This window comes from Phoca vitulina, unplaced genomic scaffold, assembly GCF_004348235.1.
Source record: "Phoca vitulina isolate PV1807 unplaced genomic scaffold, GSC_HSeal_1.0 scaffold71, whole genome shotgun sequence".
In the NCBI taxonomy this organism is placed as follows: domain Eukaryota; kingdom Metazoa; phylum Chordata; class Mammalia; order Carnivora; family Phocidae; genus Phoca; species Phoca vitulina.
The window spans coordinates 3,927,954-3,952,231 of record NW_022589774.1 but is presented as its reverse complement, the minus strand read 5'-3'; the positions used below and the strand labels follow the sequence as shown (position 1 = coordinate 3,952,231).

General features: G+C 39.3%; 2 protein-coding genes across 4 annotated transcripts in view; one reads left to right on the top strand and one right to left on the bottom strand.

The window, feature by feature from the left end:
- PACC1 (proton activated chloride channel 1) overlaps positions 1-7,078 on the top strand; it is a 40,164-nt gene extending 33,086 nt beyond the window's left edge. Inside the window, exons 7-8 of one of the 2 annotated variants that reach the window (XM_032393008.1) lie at positions 2,013-2,120; positions 3,789-7,078. In XM_032393008.1, the coding sequence (XP_032248899.1) occupies positions 2,013-2,120; positions 3,789-3,950 (270 nt within the window). In that variant the 3' untranslated portion in view covers positions 3,951-7,078. Of the gene's footprint in view, positions 1-2,012; positions 2,125-3,788 lie in introns of those variants that run through there. The other variant, XM_032393010.1, reaches the window with a different exon arrangement.
- The window catches only part of PPP2R5A (protein phosphatase 2 regulatory subunit B'alpha), a 156,246-nt gene continuing 138,277 nt past the window's right edge, over positions 6,310-24,278 (bottom strand). For both annotated transcript variants that reach the window (XM_032393007.1, XM_032393006.1), the window contains exons 5-13: positions 21,004-21,134; positions 19,852-19,911; positions 18,849-18,957; positions 18,157-18,210; positions 10,649-10,699; positions 10,044-10,163; positions 9,836-9,963; positions 9,053-9,154; positions 6,310-7,508 (exon numbers count right to left, since the gene is read on the bottom strand). In XM_032393007.1, the coding sequence (XP_032248898.1) occupies positions 7,376-7,508; positions 9,053-9,154; positions 9,836-9,963; positions 10,044-10,163; positions 10,649-10,699; positions 18,157-18,210; positions 18,849-18,957; positions 19,852-19,911; positions 21,004-21,134 (888 nt within the window). In that variant the 3' untranslated portion in view covers positions 6,310-7,375. The remainder of the gene's footprint in view (positions 7,509-9,052; positions 9,155-9,835; positions 9,964-10,043; positions 10,164-10,648; positions 10,700-18,156; positions 18,211-18,848; positions 18,958-19,851; positions 19,912-21,003; positions 21,135-24,278) is intronic.

The following is a 24,278-nucleotide window of genomic DNA, read 5'->3' as shown; positions in this document are numbered from 1 at the left end:
TTTGTGGAAGAGACGACCTCTGGGCGGTCTTCAGAGTGGGAAGGGACCCCGTGGCAGGGGGGATTCGTGTTCCCCAGGCCCTTCCCTGGGCCACTGTCGGTCCTCAGCAAACACGTGGGCCAAGTAGAGCGGGTGACTGGCCCCGCACAGCCCGGGTTCTTGGCCCTCAGAGGCTGCCGGCCGCATGGAAGACGGGTGATGTGCAGGGGAGACTAGATCCGGTGGCCTCTGAAGGTTGTACACGTGAGGATCCGTTGGGATGTGGCGGGGGAGGGGATACTAGCTTTCTTCTTGTATTAATTTCTTTATCATCCTTTTTCTATTTCTGAATATTTTGAAAGGTGTGTCACATTAGAACAGTAATAATAACGTCACATCACTTCTGAAAAAGTCATGTATGTGTTGGGTATATGCTCAAAACGTGATCCTAACGGGCAGTGCGATTGAAAGCTTTCCGCCCCCTGGCCTGGAGCCCCGGGACGCGCTAGGGGTTTCTAGCCACAGTCCCGGCGGTAGATGGGAGAGGCCCGGGGAGAGGCCTGGCGGTGAGGATGGAGGGAGAGGGCATCTTGGTTGCCGCAGCAGGGCTGTTTTTGTCAGTTGCCACTGAAAGCAAGGCCGCACCCCTACCTTTGGGACTTCCACCTTGGCCGTGGCCGCCCCCCTGCCCACATCCACACTCGGAGCCAGCCATCCTGTGTATCAGTGGCTGGGTGCCTGCTGAGGCAGCGAGGAGACGGGTCTGTTCTAGAAACCTCTGTTCCTCCCTGGAGATGTTTCACTGGGCTGGACTCCGAGGGGCAGCATCGGGAAGGGTCTGGGTTGGAGTAGAAGGACTGACTCCATCGATGCGGCTGTCACTGGCCAAAAGCCAAGGCCCCTTCCCTGCCCCTGGGTCCTCAGACCACTCCAGATTAGAGACCTTTGGGAAGGGCTTGAAGCCGGTTTTCTTCAAGAGGACAGGCTTTCTTCCTGCCCTGGGATGTGGCAACTCCCCTGGCAATGGGTCCTTGAAGTATTCTCGTTTGTCAGATAACTGTCACGTTCTGGATTTTTACTGCACGCTTTTCTCCAAGAACCCCCAGGACCTTCCTTCCTCCTCTGGCCCCACAGTGGCTGAGAAAAGGAGACTCGATACATGCACCTTGCAGTTAGGTGCAGCCTCCCGGCTCCCCCGCAGCTCCCCTGTGACCGGAACCCAAAGGGGCCAAAGGCCCAGCGAACCTATGCATTTTAGAATGTTTGTGCCATTCGGTATTGTCTAAACTGGAAGTGTTTTGGTGGGTGACGTGAACTCTTTTGCACAAAGTTTAAAAGTTTTTTTATGGAGTGTTTTAAAGTTTAAAATCCTTAACGTCTATATTGTCTCCTTTGATCCTGCCCGCCCCTCAGTGGCGTCGGCACTTTGCCGGCTGTGTGGCAAGGGGCTAAGTGAGGCTCAGTTCAGGGCTGGACATGGCCCTTCGGCTGCACCTGGGCTTCTGCCCCTGGAACCTGTTTGCTCTCCGTGACACCAGGCAGAGTTTCTAGTAATTGATAACCAGATCTTACCAAGCACGCCTACTAAATATTTACAGGGAATGCTCAGCTGGGTGGGTCTGTGAGGTTGAACTTTGTCCCTATAGACCTGAAGGGTTGAAATACTCCGCTTCTAAGATCAAGTATTTTGAAGTTTGAGGTTTCTGTGGCTTCTGATTATGCCTTAACATGATACTCTGAGTATGGTTTAATCATGAGTCCAGATACATAATGACAGTTTTGGTGATTCTCCAGAATACCTATTGTACCTCCCAGATCCTATTCATTTCCCCAAAGAGCTGGAAAGCAGGGTCAAGTCTCGGCTGTGGTACAAGTTTCAGGATGTCGTTTATGAGATTTCTGCCTTTTTCCATCCAGAAGATGGTATGAAGAAACCGAGGTCCAAGATCCCCTAACTACCCTCTCCTTTCCTGCGACCCAGGCTAGGGAGGGCCACAGAGGTGGTAATACTGCTTTCTCTTCTCTGTACCTAGACCAGCGTGGTTAACTACATTGACCAGAGGCCCGCCGCCGAGAAAAGTGCTCAGTTGTTTTTTGTGGTCTTTGAATGGAAAGATCCTTTCATCCAGAAAGTCCAAGATGTGAGTATTACTTCAGGTTCCAAGAGCAGACTCCCTGCGCTGAGGTATTTTGACTCATCCTTGCAGGCTGTCCTTGTCTCCTTTCATGCCACAAATTAGTTTGTCATTTCTGACATTCATGTCCTGTGTTAGTTGTGTTTCATTGGCCTTGCCATCACTAGACAGTGGCCTTGTGAAGTGGGGACTTCATCTTTTGTTCACCATCGTTTATCTGCCGTCTGGCAGAGTGCTCAGTACAGAGTACTTGCTTGGTAGTAATGTTAAGTGAATGAGCAGAGTAGAAAGCATGGATCGCATTGAGCTAATGTCTAGATGACGGCTATTGGAAGCTGTTCTTTTTTTCATGGGTCTCTGTTGGATAATCCTTATTTGTTGTCAGAGCAGAAAGGTACAAATAAAAATTAACAGTGTGTCAATTGATGGCAGGTTCTCAGCCTCAGTCTGGGAGGGGGTTGGGGAAGAATGATGGGACGGCTTTGCTAAAGGAACATTCCAGGGAGACACCATCCACCAGAGCCAGGCCTCAATCTAGTAGTGATTGGCATTTAGATAATCCCAAAGTGTCCTGAAGTCGTGGCTTCGGGGAAGCACCTTCCGTGGCCGAGACCCAGACGTAGAGGGTCCCTGTGACACGAGCCGCTCCATAACCCCCCCCACACCCCCCCCTCGGGGAGGGAGGTGTGGACCGGCAGGGCCATGTGCACAGGGGCGCGTGCAGTGTGCTGAATCCGGGTTCCAGGTGGAAGATGGACGCCTTCAGCTCGACACGTAAAAGCGCGTGATGAGACATTTTCCACTTAGGCTGTTACTCAGTAGGTGCCCATCGGGCCGGGGAAAGGCCACGCTCGAAAGAGGCCTGCTTTTCTCGAGCGGTCACTCAGCTGCTTCGCAGCCCCGAACAGCGGCGCAGGTGTAACCGCTTTGTGTCTGCGAGCCCTGAGGCTCCAGGTGGCCACGGTCCCCCTGCCAAACTGACTTCCCATGCTGGGGACTCAGAAACCAGGGCTGAGATCACCTCGGCCTAGAAGCGTTTAACATTTAGCGAGAGCTGTGAAGGGACTCGTTGCAGACAGTAAGTAGCTGCCGGAGGGCTTTGTGGGGTCAAGGTCTCTGCCGAAGTCGAGAGGGTTTTGGCCCCCGAGGAGCCGTGCAGGGTCAGTGCACTTGGGTAGCAGGAGAGCAGCACAGGCATCAGAGGGCGCAGCCTGGAGGCAGGAGTCCGGGGCGCGAGACCGTCACTGGACCGGGTGGAGGACAAATTTGCATCACTGAGAGATGGGAAGAAGACAAGAGGAACTGACCTGATGCGTGGGTACAGTTTTGGGGGAAATTTGTCTCAAAGCAAGTTCCCTTACTGTGGATGAGGCCAGAAATTTAAGCCTCAGTACTGAATATCTAATTTGTGCAAGAGCTTTTTTAAGAAACTTTTTTTTTTTCCCCAGGATCCGTTTATGGTAGGAAGGGATTAGTATTTTTCTTCTCAGACTTGAGCTCTGCACCTTCAAGGTGTAGTTGGAACGAAGTACAGTCACAGCAGTTTTAGGAGCCGGGGATTTTTCTTGTCACTCCCATAATTTGGGGTAGGAGGCTCTTGACAATAATGCTGATACGACCTAGGCATCAGAGTTGAAGCACACTGAGAAGCTTGTGTTTGTTGCTGTTTTCCAGATAATCACCGCCAATCCTTGGAACACAATCGCCCTCCTCTGTGGGGCCTTCTTGGCGTTGTTTAAAGCAGCAGAGTTTGCCAAACTGAGTGTGAAATGGATGATCAAAATTAGGAAGAGATACCTTAAAAAAAGAGGTCAGGCAGCAAACCACATAAGCTGAGGTGGCCTCGTGGTGTTCGTAGAACTGCCCCCGGTGATGGAAGTTCTCGTCACTTCTGTTTGGTACACGAAGCAACCGGTGGCCCTGTGCTCACTTGAAACGAGCCTCGCTGCGAACAGCAGCCTGCCAGACCGCAGCTTCGACCCTGGCCCCAAGAGGATGTTTAGAGCCTAATGGAACAGAGCCAGTGGATAACCTAAAACCTATTTAAGTATTTAAATTATTAACGAACATTTTTGGACATATGAATAGGGATTGTGGAAGATGGAATTAGATACGTATCAGGTTTTCTGAAGGTTTGTGAAGCTGCCTTTCTTACTTGGTTTGGTGTATAGTTAAGCTCTAACGGGATAATTAAGGCTCCACATTTCACCTTAGTCTGCCCCCCACCCCACCCCAGGTTTTTTAAGTGGACAGAAGAGAGCGTGATTTTCTTGTTCCCCAAATCCTGACGATGCAGATGTGCGGGTTACGCGTTGAAGCGTCTGCACCCCGTACCCACAGGCAGAATCCCTGATGTCTTCGGCATCATCTGCCAGTTACGGCACCTGGCCTCTGACATGCTCTCTCATTTGTTAAATTTTAAAATGGGGCTTTTTTAAAGCTCCTAGAAACGAGTGCTAAGCTTTCCTGTGGATTGACTAGCCACCTGCCTGTCTGGCTGAGTACTCGTTGATGCAGGTGTAAGAGTGCAGAGTGGTTGACCTGCAGAAGCACTGGGACGTGTACAGAGGAGGCGCCCACTCAGTGTATTTTGATGATTTTATTAACAGGTAAATAAAAGTTAGGTTAATGCAAAAGGAGTCCGTGTGCCAGTATGAGTATCTGCTAAATTGGTAGACACCAGTACACTTTCATTCTGTGACCTCCAAGTAAGTGGCCCAAGATGGATGGACCTGGACTCCCGAGGTCCGTCATGACTGCGTCCAAGGAAGGGCAGGTGGCCCAGTCGGGAAGAGTGACAGAGCTGCTCTGTCCTCCGTGTTCTGTTTCTGTCCTACCTACCAAAGCACCCATCTGAGAAAGGGGCACTCAGTGTGACCCTCAGAGCCTTCAGCCTAGCTTTTGACAGAGATGAGTACTCAGTATTTTTTACACAGTAGCAATGGGGTGATTTAAGGTTATGAAAATTGTCTCCAGAGTTTCAAATTATTTACATGCCCTGTGCTTCCAAAGAGGACTTGGTAACACTTCCTGCATTTTATAACCTGGCTTTAGGTAATTTAAAGAGGAAAAACTCAAATGTACAAGTGGGGCATTTTTATCTCATGTCTAACTTAGCAAGACACTGTTACTTGAATTACTAAAGATAAACTTGTGCAAAGAAATATTCCTTGGTACTCTGCTATGCCACAGAAGCATGCACGTTCAAACGTGAGCCTAGATCTTGTCTGTCTGTAAAGGCAAATGCAAAGCCAGGCGTAGCTTACCTTAACAATACTGGAAAACGCGTGTCTGTGTGTGTGTTAAAATCTCTCTGAAGATGACACACCACTTTAGTATTAACTATCTAATAAAATTTGCTCATATAAACATACTAAAACTGCATTTCCTGTATTGTGGAAAGTTGAGAGACATCTTACATGTGCTTTAAAATAAGCAGTTAGCTAGGAAGTGAGCATTTTTAAGCTTGTCAAAAAAACTTTACAGCTGCAGCCTGCCCGAATCCACTGTGGCTGTTCAGTGAAAGAAATATATAAACCTTCCACTACCAGACAGTTAGACCTAACCTTTACTTTCTGGAAAGGTAGGGCTGGCCTTTCGGTCTGTGTTCTGTAGTAGGATCACCCTTGCCTTCCTGTGCTGCCCCCAGCTGTCAGTAACACTGGCTGGCCTTGGGTTAGTGCGGAGGTTTTGGCAAAAGCACGTTGATCTGGGTGGCCGGGGTAAGGTGGCTATTTGAGACACTAAAATATGAGCCATGTACCGAAAGGAAGAGTTTCTCCTGGGGCCGCAGCGAGTGAAAGGAGTTGCTTTTACAGTGACCTAGGAATCATGTGCAGGACCCAGGCTAGAGTTTCTCATGAATGCAAAAGAGTGGGAAGTTTACAATAATGTCTAATTTCTGACTCTGCCACAATTTCTCTGGACCTCACCCAGGGAAGTGTTTATTATAGATTTTGAGATTTTTAATTCCAAGACATTTAAGATAATTTGAACCTATTCTCTGAACACAGACATGAAGGAAGATGAAAGGATATCCTAAAACTTGGAATTTTATACAGGTATTCTGTAAAACAGATGTACTCTGGTAAGTGGCTGCAGCGGTCATGTATGGCTTTATGAATATAAGGGAGAGCAGGCTGCGTCTGGACGCCTCAGCTTAGAGCTGGAAAAAGCAAACACAACATAGGCCAAATACAAACATAGACTTTATTAAATGCTGCTCAATCCCCCAATGAAGATCTTTCATTACAAAACAGTTTTCCACGCAACTGCAAGAGATTGGAATGGTACTCATAACAAGAGATGTGAGAAATACTTGACCAAGTGAAAACATACAAGACCTCTCTATAGTCAAGAACTCTACAGGGGAAGCCTACTGCATTTCCTTTAAATAAAGCCAGGCAGTGACAGTGAGCGTTCTGCGTCACCACATTGTGGGACTCAAAGCCTCCTTCCCTGGGTCAGGAGGGACTGGAGGAAGGGCAGGTTGTGAGGACTGGAAAGGTCCTGCCTTCAGCCTTTGGGAGGAAGAGGAGGAATGAACTGAGAGGCGGGCTCAGTGTTCACCTGCGCTGCCTCTATGAATCTGGGCTCATCGCTCTGGGGAGTTGCAGATGAGAGGGGGATATTCATGAGGAACAATCTGAAGAATTTGGTTTACTTTCCCAGCTTTTATTTATATTTTGTGCTTTAAAAAGTCTGGAGATTTAAGTTTCTGCTCAAATTCCAGAGTGCAGTAAATACCTCTAATGAAGGAAGGCTTAGGGCAGGTAACTCCCCCCATCATATTTCTGGGAGCAACAAAGGGAAGAGTAAGGATTACACCTTAGTTTTATTTTAGGAAATGTTCTTTTTCCCAGGATGTAACTAAGGTCTGCAGCAATGTGAAAAGCACATTATAAAAGGGAAAAATATACAGAGCAGACTACTATATCTATGTGCAACACAATCAAAAAAAAAAAGAATTCAAGTCATAATTCTTACCACTCCCATAATTATCTCACTCATATCATAGAGGATAAAGTTCATTCATTTCTGTGAAACTTTAGAAGTGACACAATAAATCCATGATTAGACAAAGGTTACAATGTACTGTGTCCATGATACAGCACAGGGCTATGTTTAGTCCATATTTTTCATTTACAGTTGCCAGAAAAAAAGTTGGCCTTTTCATTATACTGAGAGGTTTGTTTCATAATTTTTACATATTTCAAAAAAGTGTACAAAACTGCCTATCCAACAGAGGTGGTGGGCTTTTTTTATTCATCACTTGTATTGCTGAGAATACTGTGCATGTTGTAAGCACTGTTCTGCTTTTCCAGAGCTTTCTTTAGCTTTAGCTCCTCTAATTTTTTCCATAATTCTTCACGTTCCAATTCCTTCTTTTTCTCTCTGTAGATGATAAACCAAAATTTTTGTAGTCAGAAACCTCTAATTTAGAGCCTGAAGAAACTTGCTGTTTGGCAGTGTGCTGGGGAACATACTATTCACCCACATTTCACTTCAATCCCTTTACTAAAGCATTTGAGGCCAATTACCTGGAGCACCTAATTATTCTGTGTCACTCTCTTGAGTGATTACTGCCCCTGTGCATCTCCCGTACCAACTGAGAGATACTCCTTGCTTTCCCCTACATATTCCCACATCCACAACCGCTATTGTCATTTGTGCTTTATTACATTCACTCTCTCACCTAACCCTCTTACAGCCGGGAGAGCTGTGATGGTCGTCCTCTTATGGAGACTGAAGGGTGGCTATGAGGTCAGCCTGGAGCCACTTCCGGGTGGAATCATCTTTCTAGCCACTAACTAGTTTGTATCTTTGATGTCAAATGAAAACTGAAGTTTGAAAAGAAAAAAAAAATTCAAAATATTTTTTGTTTCAACCATTTAATTTCAATTCTAAGGAAAACGCTTCTGAATAACTTGGGCGAAACTGTTCTGAAGGACTATATGAACGTCCTTCAGATGTTTTTGCAGATATGATTATTCTTAGTCATGTGAAATATACAAGTTTCATGTGATCCTAATTACTAAGGTTTAAACTATGTACCTAATTTCTTTTCCTGCCTGAAAGGTGCTATTTTTTTTTTTTTTTAAAGAGTTATTGATGGGCTAGGATGGCCCTGAAGAAGAGCTATCCTTGTTCTATTTGCCACAAGAAAATCCTGATTAGGAATTTATAGTCAAAAGAGATCAGCTTTTCCAAACAATAGGAGATAAACTTTTTAGAAGTAAATGGTAGTTATTATCCTCAAAAGATGGGTTGGCTCAAGTAGAATGGTTACTGCCTGCCTGATGTTTGAAATAAATGAGAAGAAAGTGATTTTTAGAAGATTATTTTATATATGAAGTTCTCCAAAAGAGGTGATCACTTAGGCAGTTTTATAAATGCTGCTATATGCTACCATCTCTAAAATATTTACTGTTGCAAGGAACAAAATATTAATAGTACTGAGCCAGAGGCATACCCATTATGTGAGCTCCCTCTGACCAAAAAAGAACTATGCTGAACTTTAAGCTACCACTTTGTTAAAATGGGCAACTTAAAACTACCAAACTGTTGTGCAAAGAGCAGCTGAAGAGTAAAGCTCACTATGGAAGCCCATCTGGACAAACGATTTTCAAATACATAGATCAAATTGTATAAATTTGGCATAAATTGTATTTCATGATGCAGATGCTACCAGACCAATGAAGTCTAAGGCTCAGAATGAGATAAACAGGATTTATAATCCACATTAAAACTGTCATCTAACCAACCAGTAGGGGAAGTTTTCTATTTGGAAATGAGTTTGAGCATTACAACCTGAAAGTCTCTAATGTAACTGACTTAAACATTATAATTTTAACTTAGGCAAGATACCTTATTGGACTGAATCACATTCAACTAACCTAAAATATATCAATAACTTGGTAATTAAAAATACCACATACCTTTGTCTTTCAGCTTTGTATGAGCTAGTAAGGTCATCGAAGAGCTTGCCATTCATTTCCATTAGGGTTTTCAGCACGTTGTATACCAGTGCTACAATGGTCCTAAAATGAAAATAAGCAGTGTTGGGTCACAGGAAACGTAACATTATCATCCCTAAATGGTGGCTGATTCACTTAATCCATTTTAGAGATGATAAAGTACAAGAGGTTTAATAGTTTGCTCAAGGTCACATAGATAGTGGTGACACAGATGATTCAAAATTCACGTGTCTTATATCATGCTTAAATTCTTAAAATGTTAGTTACCTTCATGTCTGCTCTACAGTCTACTGTCTCAAGCTAACAGTATTAAAAGATGAGAAAGAGCTACCTACCATAACTTGTAAGAAAAATAGAAAGTAGGATAAGGATGTTACTGAGGTTAGAATACATGCACAATCTGAACATTGCTAACGTGACCTTAAGCACTTCAGGTTCTCCCTGGGAGAGTGCTAACCCATAGAGGTTTGTGCATCCTCTGCAGATGTTGGGTTGGTCTCCCCAATGGGTTTGACCACACAGTTGTGCAGAATGTCACACTAGATAGTCCTCCCTTCAGGAAGATTTGTAATTTTAAATTGAAGCTGAGAGCTTTATAAAACTGTACCAAGTACACAAAAGAATAGAACTGTGATGTTAACCTCGGAGTAAGCTCCACATCTCTATAGGTTTCATGTATGAGTTAGATCGAAGGACAAAAAGCACAAACACAAGAATAACACAATCAACATAAAAGACACTTACGGATTCCAGTGTTCTTTGGAGATTTTGTACAAACTGCCAAACATAATTGGCAGAATTTTATCAATGTTCTCCTCAATCAAACTAAGAATATATTCATTATTCCAGAAGTACAATGCCCTTTCTGCAACCTAAGAAGACATTTAGAAATGTCAAAACTAGAAAAGAAAAAAGAAATAGTATAAAAATGGCTTTACTGAAAATATCATACCTGAAAATGAGAACTGGATACACACTTGGATATCTGCTTAAAAAGGGGCTCTTCAATTTTTTTGAACTGTGTGGGTTCAATGACATCTAAGATTTCTTCAATTTCTCCTAAAAACATCACCTAGGTTAAAAAAATTTTCTTTTAAGAGACATAACATAAATTATATGGTGTTAACATAGAAAACTATAAATGAGAAGGTTAACTGACAAATTACACAGTGGGCAAAATTAAGGTCTTGATTGTATATACATTTTACTATATAATGTTCAGCTATCCCACCAAGTCTCTCTCAATCCCCAAAAGACCACTTCTTGCTCAGCAGCAGTGACAATACAGCCAGCCCAAGGAAGAATTCTTTTTTTTTTTAAGGATTTTATTTGACAGAAGGGGTATGGGGGAGCAGCAGAGGGAGAGAAGCAGGCTCCTTGCTGAACAGGCAGCCCGATGTGGGGCTCCATCCCAGAACCCTGGGATCATGACCTGGGCCCAAGGCAGATGCTTAACCAACTGAGCCACCCAGGAACCCCAAGAAGCATGGTTTATAATAAAGCTCTAAGATTAAGAAATTTTAATAAAGTTGTACTGTTTTTTTGAACAAAACCTACCTCTTTCTGACTGCATGTTTTTGGCCAAAATTTCAGCAACCCTCTGATCACCTGCAAAAAAGGAAAAGTTTAGCACAAATTAAGCAATGAAATTTGTTAACCCCAGGAAATTTTTAGTAATTGTGATTATATCAATATTCATTCTGAGGTAGATCAGTATTATTTAATATTTAAGTGTATCCCCAGATTTTCTGCTCAGCTTTATACTTTTATAATAATCCAACAAATATTACCTTTGTACCAGATACTATTCTAGAAGCTAGGAACACAGTGATGAACAAGACAGATGAGATCCCTGATTTTCCATTAAACATAGAAGTTATTTTATTTATTTTTTTATTAAAGATTTTATTTATTTATTTGAGAGAGAGAGAATGAGAAAGAGAGCACATGAGAGGGGGGAGGGTCTGAGGGAGAAGCAGACTCCCTGCTGAGCAGGGAGCCCAATGCAGGACTCAATCCCGGGTCTCCAGGATCATGACCCGAGCCGAAGGCAGTCGCTTAACCAACTGAGCCACCCAGGCGCCCAACATAGAAGTAATTTTAATAGTAAGTGCTATTTAATAAGAAAATTAAGGAAAATATAATGACTGGGTGGGGTGAGGGAGGGAAGTTATTTTAGGGAGAAACTAAGGAACAAAGAATTCCTGTTACTTAAAACCATTTGAAGCATCAGAAAGCTCCCCACTTTATTTCATAGCTAGCACCATCTTGATAACCAAAATACAAGGAAATGATCATGAATTTAAGTGAACACAGTTGCAAAAGTTTGTATTAAACTGAATGTTAACAGTGTATTAACAGAACACTACGACTTGCCCCCTTATGCCTTATTCCAGAAATTCGAGTTCAACTCATTACAGTTTCAAGTTAAAAGGGAAAACTATATGATCATCTCAAAAGATTCTGAACAGTTACTTGATATATTTGACTGATTATATATTCTGATAAAAATTTAGTAAGCTAGAATGAAGAGAATTTCTCAGAAACCATCAGCAATCATCTTACATAATGATTTCTTCAAAATACGCTACAAACCATCAGGGCCTGGTACTTTTGTGGAAATACATTTTTGTTAAGAAATTGGAACTCTTAATTTTTTTTTTTTAAAGATTTTATGTGACAGAGTGCGCACAAGCAGGCGGAGTGTCAGGGAGAGGGAGAAGCAGGCTCCCTGCTCAGAAGGGAGCCCAACGCGGGGCTCGATCCCAGGACCTTGGGATCATGACCTGAGCTGAAGGTAGATGCTTAACCAACAGCCACCCAGGCGCCCCAGAAATATATCTTTGATAGCCTTTTAGGTTATTTTATAGTTGTAGTCCAGTTATATTTTATAGCCTGGTTTAGTAATAAACCCTCATTCAAATTGAAATTGGGAAGAACATTGTTCTGGAGACAATCCAGTAAGTTAAAAAGGATCTGATGAATAATCTCGGACAGGAATACCAGAATTATACTTATTTAAGTATGTAAAAGTATATAATGATTATATACCCCCTAATTTAAAAAAAAAACTGAAAAATTACTAAACTGAGTAGGAAAGTTCAATATGTGGCCAGATAAATATATAAAAATCAATACCTTTATAAAACAAAGTGTCAGTAATAATAAAAGATGCATTTCATAACAAAAACTAATGTACATAAATAAAATTTGCAAGAAATGTTTACTGATCATGAAACACTTCAGATACAAGATTCAGTATCATACATTTTTCCTACATTTAATGTAATTTCAATCAAATACCAACTAAATAGGGTGCCTGGGTGGCTCAGATGGTTAAGCATCTGCCTTCGGCTCAGGTCATGATCTCAGGGTCCTGGGATCGAGTCCCGCATCGGGCTCCCTGCTCCTTGGGAGCCTGCTTCTCCCTCTGCCTCTCTCTCTCTCTCCCTCATGAATAAATAAATAAAATCTTAAAAAAAAAAAAACCAACTAAATAACTTTCTGAAACTAAAAACATTTATTCTAAAATCCATAAATGTAAGCAAATAACCAAGAATTTTTTTGTGGGGGTAGGGGGAGAATTAATGGAATGGAACCCCCATTACTGATAACAGCAACTAAAACAAGATGATAACACAGAAACTGACAAAAAGATATGAAATAGGGATGCTTTGCTGGCTCAGTAAGAGCATGTGACTCTTGATCTTGGGGTCATGAGTTCAGCCCCACGTTGGGTAGAAAGCTTAAAGAAAACACGGGAGGTATGAAATAGAGGAGTATCTACACTCATGTGTAAATGGGGTTTAGTATGACAATGGTAGCATTTCAGTTCCATGGGAAATAGATGAATTAGCCAATTAAAGTGGTGGTACTTGGACTGTTGTCTCACCAGTTAGAAAGAAAAAATTGTGGCTCTGTTGATAGCCAGACTCCTAAAATGATCTTCCATGATCCTTACCTTCCTGAATTCACACACTTGTGTAATCCAATCCCCACAAGTTGGGCTGGCCTAGTAACTTGCTTCTAACAAACAGAATGCGGCCAAAGGGACAGAATATCATTCCCATGAGTAAGTTACAAGAGATTGTGACATACAGCTTACTAGCAGACTCTAGAGCCTTCTTGTCTTGCAAACTTTGATAAAGCTGATATGCTGGAGAGGCCCACATGACAAGAACTGAGGGTGGCCTCTAACCAAGAGCCAGCTATGAATTTGAGGCCCTCAGTCCAACATCACTTGAGGAACTGAATTCTGCCAATACCCACATGGACTCAGAAGCAGATCCTTCCTCATTTAATCCTTTCTATGAGACCCCAGCCTGGGCCAACACCTTGACTGCAGCCTTGCAAGAGACCTTAAAGCAGAGGACCCAGCTACGTAATGCCTGGATTCGTGCTTCACAGAAACAATGAAATAATAAATGTTTTTGTTTTAAGCCACTAAGTTTTGTGATAATTTGTTAGATAGCAATAGAAACTAATACGTTTTTTACCCTTGTCACATACAAATTTCAATTTCAGATGGTGTAATGAGTTAAATGATGGCCCCCCAAAAGGTATGTCTATGTCCTAATCTCTAGAATCTATGAATGTGACTTATTTGGAAAATGAGCCTTTGCAAATATAATCAGTTAAGAATCTCAAGATGAGATCATCCTGGATTATCCGGTTAGGCCCTAAATCCAGTGACATGTCCTTATAAAAGACACACACAGGACAGACAGAAGCAGCAGCAGAAGCAGCAGGTATGAGACTGCAGCCATGCCACAAGCTGAGGAACACCTGGAGACACCAGAAACTGGAAGACGCAAGGAATGGCATCTCCCCTAGAGGATCTGGAGGGAGTGCAGCCCTGCTGCACTTTTGAACTTCTGACCTTCAGAACTCTGAGAGAATAAATTTCTGTTATTTTAAGCCACCAAGTTTGTGGTAATTCACCATGGCAGCCCTAGGAAACTTACTGATGGAATAAAGTTTTTATAGGTAAAAACTAAATCCATAAAATAACTAGGATACTGGAGAATATTGGGGTGCCTGGGTGGCTTAGTTGGTTAAGCGTCAGACTCTTATTTTGGATCAGGTCATGATCTCAGGGTTTGAGATCAAGCACCACATAGGGCTCTGTGATGGGTGTGGAGCCTGCTTATTAAGATTCTCTCCCTCTGTCCCTCCACCTCCCCCCACTCCCGCACCCCCCACACTCTCTCTTAAAAGATTTTTCTTAGCATGACATCAAGGCCAAAAAACCATGATGATGAATAGATTCCACTACATAATTTATTATTATTATTATTATTTAAAGATTTATTTATTTGAGAGAGCGAGAGAGAGAGAGAGAGTACATGAGAGGGGGGACGGTTAGAGGAAGAAGCAGGCTCCTCGCTGAGCAGGGAGCCCGATGCGGGACTCGATCCAGGGACTACAGGATCATGACCTGAGCCGAAGGCAGTCGCTTAACCAACTGAGCCACCCAGGCGCCCTATTATTTTTTTTAGTTCTTTAGGGTAAAGATTAAAAACTATATTCAAACTTAGAAACTCCAAATGGATAAAAACTATTTGCAAACTATTAACAGGAAAATGATTAAAAGTAGGCAAACGACCCAAAAATGTAAATGACCAATAACTATATAAAAGGATGGCTTAATCCTCGTAGTAATAATAAAAAAAGCATATTAAAATAGTATTTCATACCAGGTGCCTGGGTGGCTCAGTCAGTTAAACGTCTGACTTTGACTCAGGACATGATCTCAGGATCCTGGGATCCAGCTCCAAGTGAGGCTTCCTGCTCAGTGGGGAGTCTCCTTTTCCCCCTCCCTCTCCCTCTGCCTCTTCCTCCACTCATGCTCTCTCTCTCCAATAAATATAAAATCTTTAAAAAATAATATTTCGCATTCGCCAGGGGTGCATGGGTGGCTCGCGTCTGCCTTCAGCTCAGGTCATGATCCCAGAATCCAGGAATCGAGCCCCGCATGGGGCTCCCTGCTCAGCGGGGAGCCTGCTTCTCCCTCTCCCTCTGCCTGCTGCTCCCCCTGCTTGTGCTCTCTCTTGCTATCAAATCAATAAAATCTTTTTAAAAAATTTAAAAAATAGTATTTCATACCTATTTGACTAGCAAATTAAAGCTTAATTTTCAGCATTGGTGAGGGTGAGGGAAAAGGCATCTTCAGACTCTGGACTAAAATATTAAATTGTTGAAACATTTTGGAAGGCAACTTGGAATATGTTAAAATTTCCATGTACTCGGGGCGCCTGGGTGGCTCAGTTGGTTAAGCAACTGCCTTCGGCTCAGGTCATGATTCTGGAGTCCTGGGATCAAGTCCCACATCGGGCTCCCTGCTCAGCGGGGGGTCTGCTTCTCCCTCTGACCCTTCCCCTCTCATGCTCTCTGTCTCCCATTCTCTCTCTCAGATAAATAAATAAAATCTTTAAAAAAAAAAAAAAAATTTCCATGTACTCTTTGACCTAGCCACATGGTTTTAATTTTAATAATTTTTAAACATTTATATACATGGGACACCTGGCTGGCTCAGTTGATAAGAGATGCAACTCTTAATCTCGGGGTCATGAGTTTGAGCCCCACACTGGGTGTAGAGATTACCTAAAAATTTTTTTAAATTAAATACTTAAAAAAAGTCATATACAGTAAAAAAAAAATTTTTTTTTGGTGTGCTGTCCTGAGGGCTTTTATACACACATAGATATCAGGACTTTTATACACACATAGGTTTTGATTTTGTTACCAGCACCACAGACAGGACACAAAAATTCCAAAACCCTAAACATCCCCTCACCCAGCAACATGTTTCAACTACTCATGTGCCCATTAACTGAAGATTAAATGTGTTATGGAATCTGATGTTACCAGTGAAAACAATGAAACAGATTAATGTGGAAAGATAGCCACATTATACTGAGAAGTGAAAAAACCTGGTCAGCACTGTCCCACTGTTTAACCTAGAAAAAATTTCTAGGAATATATTCACCAAAGATGGTTATCTTTTAGGGAACAAGATTTTAAGGAATTTCCTCCAACTTGTGCTTTATGATTTTGTATTGTGTGAACCAAATTAATACACGTTATTTTCATAAACAGAAGTAACAATAAAGTCATTTTAAAAAAATAATTTTAATTGAGGATATAGGTACACAAATAATGTAATAAACTAGCCAAAGCTCTGACTTATTTATAATTTGTAGGAAGCTTTGATATGAATACCAGGTTTCTAGAGAATGAGTATGAAGGCTCAAATCCAAGTATCATGGCCATAATTTGGGTGCTGAATGGCCTATGGTAGAAACTGCAAGATCTATGTATCTACAAATCTTTATGAATTGAAAAATATTTTCCTAGGGCGCCTGGGTGGCTCAGTTGGTTAAGCGACTGCCTTCGGCTCAGGTCATGATCCTGGAGTCCCTGGATTGAGTCCCGCATCGGGCTCCCTGCTCGGCGGGGAGCCTGCTTCTCCCTATGACCCTCACCCCTCTCATGTGCTCTCTCTCTCTGTCTCAAAAAAAAAAAAAAAAAAAAAAAAAAAAATCTTTAAAAAAAGAAAAAGAAAAATATTTTCCTTTGTCAACTTGGACATTTACCTTCCTACCTCCTCATCCTGTTTCTATTTCCATTAACTCAGCTCACGTAAGACAGACATCTAGCCATGATCCCCCTCTCCAATCTACTCTTTAAAAAGAAATCACCTATCTTCTCCCCTATCCACCCCATATTAATTTATATTTAAATTACATCTGTCTATAATTCAATTATGAACCATGACTTATTATGTTATGGGTTTTGTCTTAATTCTGAGGAGAGGTACCATGGATTTATATTAAGTTTTAATTCACTTTAGAGGTTTATGTGGTTTCATGTGAATACTAGGCTTCTAATTCTCCTGATTTATCTTTAAAAACTGTTTTTTTTAGCTGTTTCCAGAAAGATCTGCAAGTCTAAAAGTTCAAAAACTCCAAGTATTAGGGAGTGGAAAAATATCTCTTGTTCCTTTACAGGAAGTTCAAGTCAGAGGAAGAGCACTAAGTTCATAATCTTTTCAAGCATGCCTAAGGATAGCCTAAGTAACTTCATAATAAAGAAAATCTTATTTAAATCCTTCAAATCTTTTGCTATTCTTCAAGAACTCTTAAGTTTAAATATTTAGATTTAGGATGCCTTGAAAACATTCTCTCAAAATACTTCACCAATGTTAAAAGGTTGTTTTGTTCGCTTTCATACTTTTCTATTTTCTCCCTACCTTTTCTTTTCTTGGATCTTCAATTTTCATAACATTTTTATTCTCTCCTGAATCTTCTCATTGTAGGCAAATAGCAGAATTCAAAGACTGAACTCAAACTTAAGAGTTCTTGAAGTTCAGTTCAACTGCTATGTTGATTCATAAACAACCTTTATTCCAAGATTACATCTGGATCACCAAAGGCAAGGAAATGTTTCCAATCCCTATCATGTGGTTTATCATTAATAAGAGGGAAAATCCTATTTCTAAAAACAAAACTCCAAGGACTCTCACAGTATGTTTTAATTTTAAAAGGTGAATGAAGGGTAGCCGGGGTGGCTCAGTCTGTTGGGCATCCAACTCTTGTTTTCAGCTCATGTCATGGGATGGAGCCCCGAGTAGGGCTCCATGCTCAGTGGGGAGTCTGCTTGAGATTCTCTCCCTCTCTCTCTGCCCCTCCCCCAGCTCATGTGCACACTCTCTAAAAATAAATATATCTTAAAAAAAAAAAAAGGTGAGTGAAGAATAAAAAGATTACCAGTGAAGATAATATGCATATAAAATTTCACTGCAGTCATTGGATCCTGTCATCACACATCTCAACTATGATATCTTAATATTAATCTATATTTAAGTTATTCAAGATACAACTTCTAACTTGTGAGAACTCCCCCTCCCAACACTGTTCTTTCAATGCAGATTAACTTAACATTCCTTCTAAAGGACTTTAAAGTATATTACTACTGCTGTTTGACAACTTTACAATGGTATAAAGAAAGGTACAACAAAATGCTACAATGCACATTAGAGACATAAAAAGAAATAGAACACTTACTGGTTCTGTTAGTGTAGTATCCTTCTCCAGGAACTGTACGACACAGTAGGCTAGCTAAAATGTAAGGGACAGTTTATAAATATTAATGAATGAAATAACAGTAATACAGGATTTTTATATTTAGTTAACAAAAAGGACTACCTCATTTTAATAAATTTTACTCTCAATACATAAACACGAATATACTCACTACTGTGTAACTTTTAACCTTGAAAGTAACTTCTCTGTCAAAAAAGATGTTCTTTTTTCAGGCGTTATCTTCTGAATGTAAAGTGAAGTGAAACAGGACTAAAGCTAACATTTTAGTTTTTCAGCATGTTTCTGCACGTATACCTGTACTGACAGGGTATTATTCTCTAAATACTCATGCAGACTAAAATCACTGTCCAACTATGCTATCTAGGCTAGATGGAACATTCTGCAGATATGTGGGACTCATTCAAAGTCAGGGCCTGGACCAGAAAACTTGATGTTATCTCTCCTATATTTACACTTAAAGTGCACTGAGCTTATTTAATAAAGCTAAATATCATAATACTTCTAAATTATAATGAAAATTTGCCTTGAGCAATTTACAAAGCAAATTGCTTAATTATACCTAAAATTGCTGCCTTAATATTTCTCAATTTCTCTGCCTTTATATCAGCCTTTGAAACAATATTCATTTCATTTGAAATTTGTCTGAAACTTACCTGAGCATGAAACAAAGCTAATCCTTTTGCAGTATGCATAGGAATAAGAACCTTCATTAGAAATTGTTTATGTTCTGCTTTCAGTGGCAATGCAAAGCCATTGATAATACTGGAGGGAAAAAAAGGCAGGGGGAAGGGTTAAGTAGTTACTACTTTATTTCCAAAAATTATATCCATGATCACATAAGGAACAGTGTTCTGCTTCAATCCTGGTGTTGAATGACTTACCCATCTTCAAACAAGACTGGTTCCTCTAAGTCATTCAATGATCCCAAAAGAAGATGGATGCCAATTAAAGTCCCACTAAGTAATTTCTACCTTCATTTTCTATAAAGCCTATCACTTTATTTATGCATTATTGCCTTTATTCTCCTACCTAAAGCCACAGGGGAGTCAATATCACAATGCTGTTAGAACTTTCAATAGTTTCTGAAGCAAAAAGTATTTTCTGACGTAAATTTTGAAGTTTCTCCTACTTTGCTGAAAGATTTGAAATTAAGAATTTTCTCCATAATCATTCTCTAACTATAAATAGAGGGGGCCTAATCTCAAGTTAATACTGCTGTGTGATGAATAAGGAAGGCAAAATGTTCATGTAAACTAAAAGGCTACAGATTCTTCTAAAAAGAACAGATGGATTAGGACTGGCCTATCAATATCTCAACAAGAATTCTTATAAGTTTATCAAAGATTCACAATAGTTTACTTCATTTCTTCCCAATCAAATCCTAGAAATTTCTGAGGCAGTCTGGTAAGATCAGGCATAAAACATGCCACAGCTTCAAAAGCAGGCAGCCTATTCTAAAACAGATGTCTTGCATGGCAAGTACTTTAATATGCTGACCGCTTAAAAGCTATAAAAAGAATTCAGTTGAGAAACTATGTCTTGTGCTCTATATTTAAACTCTAAAATATGAAATAATTTCTCCAACCCCAGCTAAGATTCTAATACATAAAACATTCAAAGTTATTTAACTCTTTAAAAACAAAAAAACTGACTTACCTTCCTAATATTTCAAGGAGTTCAGCAACACCATTGAAATGTTCTGTTTCATATATAAACCTGAATTTAAAATAAAGATAGATGTAATGAAAACTCAAACATTAGAAAACTAAACTGAGAGAAGAGGCAGGAAGGTAAAGAAATCAATCCTAAGCGCAACTATAAGAAACGTACAAGCATGCTTCAGGAATTCTTTGTAAACTATTTGTCCCAAATTAGTTACTTCTTTTGCTAAAACTAGCCACAAAGATAATGGAATATTACTTCACCTGGAATATTTTATTTTACTTAAAAATTTAAAAGAAAGATGGGTTTTCTCAAGGAAATACTTTTCAAAATAGGAAACCTCCACCCATAGGAAAATCCATGAGAAAAAGACCCATATGTAATAAAGCCACTTTTATTCATAGCTTCGCTAAACCTAAACTACACAGGCTGCCTAGCTTTCCAAGATTAGGTTTGCTGTTAAAGCAGGAAGTCATAAACTCAAATGACTACAGGACAGGGAAGGTGTTAAATGAGTAAAGTGGACTTAGGAAAGGAGGACAGAGACCTACAGAAAGATGCGCTCTCTAGAGGAGACAGCTGTTACTGATTTGATTTCTAATTGTTACAACGTGGGAATGCTAGCCTAATTCTGCCAGATTTCCAATTAAAACAAACAAGCCAAACCTGAAATATGGGTATATTAAAGCTAAATCTCCTAATTAGAAGCAACTACTTGACAGATTATCATTTATAAAATAGTCAAAATATAGGCTCCATATAAATTTAATTAGCTTTGTCAGAAAAACAAATGAAAGTACTTTCAAGAGCAAATGATTTAAATAGTATTTATACATATTTTTTTAAACAAAAAGCTCAAAGAAATAGGTAACTAGACAAATTCAATGAATTTTAAACATGAACACTGGTATTACCTATTAAAAATAGTCTTCATTACTACTATCCACTCACATGAGAAGTAGGTTACAAGTTTCTAAAAAGTTATATGCAATCAAGTGACACCCACAAAATATGCTAAAAATGACTCAAATACTATCAATTAAATTAACAGAGTTCAGATATTAAAAATTAATCTAAAGGAAGTGGAATAAAAAGAAAACGTGGAGGGGAAAAAAAGTGCTGTATATGAATATATGACAAGTTTACCTGAGGAAAATGTTGTTAATTTGTTTTCTGATGAATGCTCTTAATCCAAGAAATTTCCCATAAATTCGGTGCAGAACAGTCTTCAGGAAGTCACGTTCTCTGGGATCTTCACTATCAAAAAGCTCCAGGAGCTTTAAAAAAAATCTGAGAAATTACTTTTTAAAAATAATTGAGCTAAAACTTCACTTTATTCTAATTTGATTTAGAGATAAACCATGAAATCTTTAAAACATTTTTTAAAGATTCTTAAAGATTCTGCCTTAGGTTGATTTTATTCTTGCTAAATAATGAAGCTAAAGAAAAGCTTAAGGAGTATTTTTCACTTCATTTCAAAAAAACAACATAATAATATAAACCCTTCAAAAAAAAGTGGGATTTTTTTTATTTTTGCCTTGCCACTCATTTTAAAATTCTATCCTATTCTTGACTACTAACCATGGCTCATAATTTTAGAGTATTGAGATTTGAGAGATTTTTAGTGCTAATAATTTAAAACGACATACAAAAATCTTAAGCTTGCAAACTGCAAGTCATTATAAATAAATGAAGTTTAAAAAATACACATGTGCAAATGAGTATTTACAGTTTACTAGAATTATTTATACAAACCAAAGCTGTTTTGTGGTTTTACACTAAAAATCAAGTCAGCAGATACATGCTAAGCAAAAATCATTCATGAAATAATGAAATAAACGATGAGAGACCACAGATTTTTACTTAAAGTCACCTTAGCAACCAGCTGCAAAATTTTAAACCAGTTCAAACTGGCCAAATCATCATTTTCCTATACCTCTCTACACAACTCTTCCGCAAAGGCAGGATAAAGAGATCTGTGAAAAATTTAAAGTCAAAAGCTCAAATTTCCATTTTTAAAATGGTAAAGTGAATTTCTTCTGTCAAAAAATGGTATTACTGTATTTTAAATAAAACATTTGATTTTGGGGGCACCTGGGTGGCTCAGTCGGTTAAGTGACTGCCTTCACTCAGGTCATGATCCTGGAGTCCCAGGATCGATTCCCATATCGGGCTCCCTGCTCGGCGGGGAGTCTGCTTCTCCCTCTGACCCTCCCCCCTCTCATGCTCTCTCTCTCTCAAATAAAATAAAATCTTTAAAAAAAATCATTCGATTTTCTTAGGAAAAATTTTAAAATACTCCCTTCTCTATAGAATATAATTACGTATATGAAGTCATCAAGAAATTCTATGTTCTGTACTTTGATATTGATAATTACAATCAAGATGGCAAGCTCTGAACCTCATCAAAGTTCTTTTCCCATTCTGTCTTGAATTATATGTAACTGTTTACATATGCATCTCTTCTACTAGAGTGAATATTTTTTGAGGGCGGTGATGACTTTAGTCATATTTATATGTCCCTAAACAAATGTCTTGTTTATAGTTTGCATTCTTTTTTCACTAGGTTATTAAAGTCCTGAATGAGGCTCCAGCCAAAAATACCTAGAGTATAAGAATTTGTGTTTATATACCTAATAAATTCAGTTCAAATTATTCTAATTAAAAATGGCTAAACTACTCACTTGAGACACTCAAATCCAAGTTTCTGATGTTGGGTTTACTTAGAAGATAAGCTTTCAAATTAATAAAAGGGGCCCTTAATTGTTAAGGCTGACATGTTTAATTCAAGAACAAATATAATCTAGTACAAGTTGATCCTCAGGAGAAAACTATTAAACTAGAGAATAGCTGTTAGCCAAGTTTCAAATCTATTTAAAGAAACTTATTTTAAAGTATTAATCTAAATAAAATAATCTATTTAGAAATATAAATAGATATAAATAAATAAATATAAATTCATGTAATAAAACACATATAAACCTTGTCATCAAGAAATTGTTTCTTATTCTGGCTGTGATACTTACATCTAACTGTGCTTTTAAGGGTAATTCATAACCTCTGAGCTTTTTCATCATTGATAAAATGAGGAAGGTTGAGTCTAATCTTTTTTTTTTTTTTTTTTAAGTTTAAGAAGGTAATATCATAGTCTAGTTCCAATCCTGACTGTCCCAGCAACTAGCTGTGTGGAATTAGACATGGTCTAGTTCTTTATAAGCATATAAGAACAGTGCCTGGCACATAAAAGTATGCACTCAATAATTCTTAGCTTCCTTTTTTCTTCTGAAATCCTATGACTTGAACATAACTTGGAATTATGCAAGTGTTTTTTTCTCTTGAAATAATGAATGTCCACATTTATATTTAAATTTTTTTTCCTGTACTTTTAAGTCTTAAAATTACCACATAATCAAATAACTTCAAAATACAAAAGCTGAGAATTCCCTTATATACAAAAGTAACATAATAAGAATAACTAAGAGAAGTGATCTATGAAAGCATAGTCATCTAAACTGCTAAGAACAAATTACTGGGCTTTGGCTTTCAGATCATTCAGGTATTTAGAGAAGGTAGAAAATGGGTCCCACTCTACCAGTTTTCTTCTTGATCCCCCTCAAACCCACAGAATAATCCAGCAGCAGAAATACCTGAAGCTCCAGACTGAAGAAGCACTAACGCAACTGTTCCTCTCAACCTGCTTTTTATCTTAAACACAATTTAATATGGTATTACAGAGTTCCTTAATATACTATATTCCTTCTGTAGCACACAAGAGCTATAGAAGGAAATAAATATGCATTCATTTGCAATTACCAAACCAAAGCTCCATCTAATCTCATTTTTACTTGTGAATGAAATGTAAATTTTACTGTTAGCACACACCTAATATTTCTTCATAATTTATGAGGAGCTGCTTGAATGGCTGAAGGACATATTCTTGACAATATTCTCCATTAATCATATACTCACAGCAACTAGTCAGAATACTTCATGTATAGAGGTCAGAGTAGGTATAAATGACCAAAAATCAATTCCAAATATGTGGAACTCATGTTTGTAGAATCTTTAACATACAGTGGTGGTAAGAGGGTAGAAAAGGTCCTCCTAACAATTTTAATCCCAGCCTTAGCACTGGGTTCATCACTACCTTCTCACTCATCTTCTACCTTTCTTGAAAATGCAAACAACTCTAGAAGAGGGGAGCATCAAGTTCCTAATGAGACCTTACATACTGGTAAGTTTCCAGAGAAAAAATGAACCTAGAAAGATCTGGTCTACTTCACAATCTTGTCTAGGGCCAGCCAATTCCCCATATTTAAAAAGAGGCTTTTACATTGTTGAAAAGATTTTGAAAATAAAAATGAACACATTCTGAGAAATTAATTTTCAGTATGTAGGTTCCAAAAAATAATAGCTAATAA